At 43.9% G+C, this 2,500-nt stretch overlaps 2 protein-coding genes across 2 annotated transcripts in view; both read left to right on the top strand.

The window, feature by feature from the left end:
- The window catches only part of LOC113814715 (uncharacterized), a 4,218-nt gene that overhangs the window by 192 nt on the left and 1,526 nt on the right, over nt 1-2,500 (top strand). The gene's annotated exons all lie outside the window — the stretch shown is intronic.
- On the top strand, nt 961-2,187 carry LOC113814700 (uncharacterized). The gene has a single exon (XM_070122445.1). The coding sequence runs from the start codon at nt 961-963 to the stop codon at nt 2,185-2,187; it is 1,227 nt and encodes a 408-aa protein (XP_069978546.1).

Below are 2,500 nucleotides of genomic sequence, written 5' to 3'. Positions count from 1 at the left end.
CCTTCTCGTGCCTCTATTTGGTTATTGTTTTTGTGATGTGTAAATCTATGGTGAGATCCCATTCATATAAGTACCTCTTCATATATTGGATTGAACTACCAGACCCGACGAAATAAGATTTAGATTGTTTTTCCTTGAAATATATTGTAATATATTTCTTACACGTGATATTGTCTGTTCATCCTTGAAGGAAACTTGAATTTGACTCAGAAGAATGGACCCCTTTCCTTATGCCAGCATCAGCGTCGGCAATCCGTGATAGATGAGCGTCGATATCGCATCTGAGTGCTTAAAAATAGTGTGAAGTTCTTGCCAGTGTTTAAGAGAAATGAGCATCCAAGAAATTGCCTTTTAAGATAATAGGTGCGTTAATAACAGATGTAATTGTGTTATTAATAGAAAAAGAGCAATTCGAGAGTATTAACCAAAATATAAAAATTACCATAATGCTAAAGTGCGGTAGTGCAAGTGAAATCTTTCAGCTTGATATTTGGATATTGTGCTTCATATTTCTAGCAGTCCAGCCAGCTTTTCGCTGTGCCAGTCACTAACTCTGAATCTTTACTTTGTACCTGTAATTTCTGATTATTCTAAAAATACCAAGAGATCTTTTATTTCTTAGCCAAGATCTGAGCGGTAATGATAGACGGAAAAAAAATACTAGCAATTAGCGCATTACAGAAATCATATGAAATAATCCAATAGATACCAAACACCGATAATGCGAAACTATGAATACGAGGAATAAACATTTCATACTACTTCAGTATTTCCAAATATGGAGCATTCTTTTCTCGATATCCATCACTCACTTGGAATCTATGTCCTGTAACTGTAGTTTCTTTCTTCCGGTTGATAAGTCTCGCGGCTCATCTGGGCGAGAAAGTCCTCTCGGGTCAGCCCACACCGCATGGAGAAGTTGCACAGATAGAGGGGCGCGTGATTGGACTTTATTCCCAAATGAGTGATCGAGACGCGGGCCTTCCAATCACCGCTGCTCTAATCTGTGGAATTTCTCTTTGCAGGATGTGGCGCTTGACGGCGACGTTGCTGCTGCTGGCTCTGGTCTCGGCCGAACCCCAAGGATATAATTACGAGGAACCCGACAACCAATACCTTCCTCCCGCAAAATGCAAGCTTGCTCCTGTCACCTCCGTCGTCTACAACACTCAGCTCCAAACCTCAGTCCGCCTCCAGACCGTCAATCAAGTCAACACTCAGTACAGAACCACAACCATTGTCAGGCAACAGGTGGTACCAACCACACTTTTCCAGACTCGTGTTCAAACACAGGTCCAGTATCAGACCAGCGTTGTTCAACAAACAACCGTTCGTGCTATTGACAGGTTTGTCACCCAGACCGTTCCAAGTCCACCTGTTGTACAAACGCGTTTCGTCACTTCAACCCGTGTGGTGCCGCAGGTCAACTATGTCACACGTACACAGGTGCAGACACAGGTTGTTCCTGTAGAGGTGACCAGCACTCAGGTCCGCACTATCATCCAGCCTCTTACTAATTACCAGACACAGGAGCGTCAAGCAACCCGTGTCGTCACTGTCCCAGGCCGTGACGTTGTACAAACTCGTATTCAGACTATTGTTCAGACCTCCATTGTCAGGAGCCAACAGCCAGCTATCACCCGTTTTGTAACATCCACACGTGTGCAACAGCTGCTAAAGACATCAGTCGTCCGTGGACAGGATGTTGTTAGAACTACTGTTGCTCAGCGTCAACAGGTCATTCCTTTCACATCTGTTAACACTCGTTATGAGAATGTCGTTGCTACTCGTCAACAGGTGGTGACGAGAACCAATATTGCTACCCAGACACGCATCCTCACACAGGTGGTACCTCAAGAGGTGGTACGTACTCAGGTGGTTCCCACCACCATCTACACCACTCTCTTCGAGACAAGGGTTCAGCCCTTCACACGGGTGCAGACCGTTGTCAGGACCCAGTACGTCACACCGGTCCCCGTGGTACAAACCCGTCAGGAAGTCCGAACCTCTGTGGTCCAAGTACCCGGCCAAGACCGCGTCGTTAACCGGGAGGTGGTGCAGACCCAACAAAGACAGCAGGTCGTGTACCGCACAGTCAACCAGCCTCGCCAAGTTACCGTCACTCAGACAGTTACTTCTTCTTGTGGATATAATTATGATGCCCCGGCCGTTCCCTTCAATTTTTAGAAAAAAAAAAACTGTGCCACAAGGTTTAGATCAACATCTTGATTTATACTGTTTATCCACGAGGAAACCGTTTGTGCAAATCTGTTCATATTTGCCTTCCCATTGTAAATGTGAAATACACACCAGTATTCCTAAATGACACTTTTATTACTCCTTTGTATATAGTACGCTATGTATTACAGGCACTCCAAAGTAAGTATCTTCAACTTGCTATTAATTCATACATGATATTGATTTTGTATTTTTATGCAACACTTTCCTTGCCATCATTCTACTTCTGTTCTATATAGGTGACAATACTTTTAAGTGAAAT

This window comes from Penaeus vannamei, chromosome 6, assembly GCF_042767895.1.
Source record: "Penaeus vannamei isolate JL-2024 chromosome 6, ASM4276789v1, whole genome shotgun sequence".
NCBI classification, from domain to species: Eukaryota; Metazoa; Arthropoda; class Malacostraca; order Decapoda; family Penaeidae; genus Penaeus; species Penaeus vannamei.
Note: the sequence above shows the minus strand (reverse complement) of the source record. Positions and strands in the feature narration are given on the sequence as shown.

Bases quoted from the DNA above. Each gene is read 5' to 3' on its own strand.
- LOC113814700 (XM_070122445.1), top strand. From the start codon at position 961: ATGAGTGATCGAGACGCGGGCCTTCCAATCACCGCTGCTCTAATCTGT.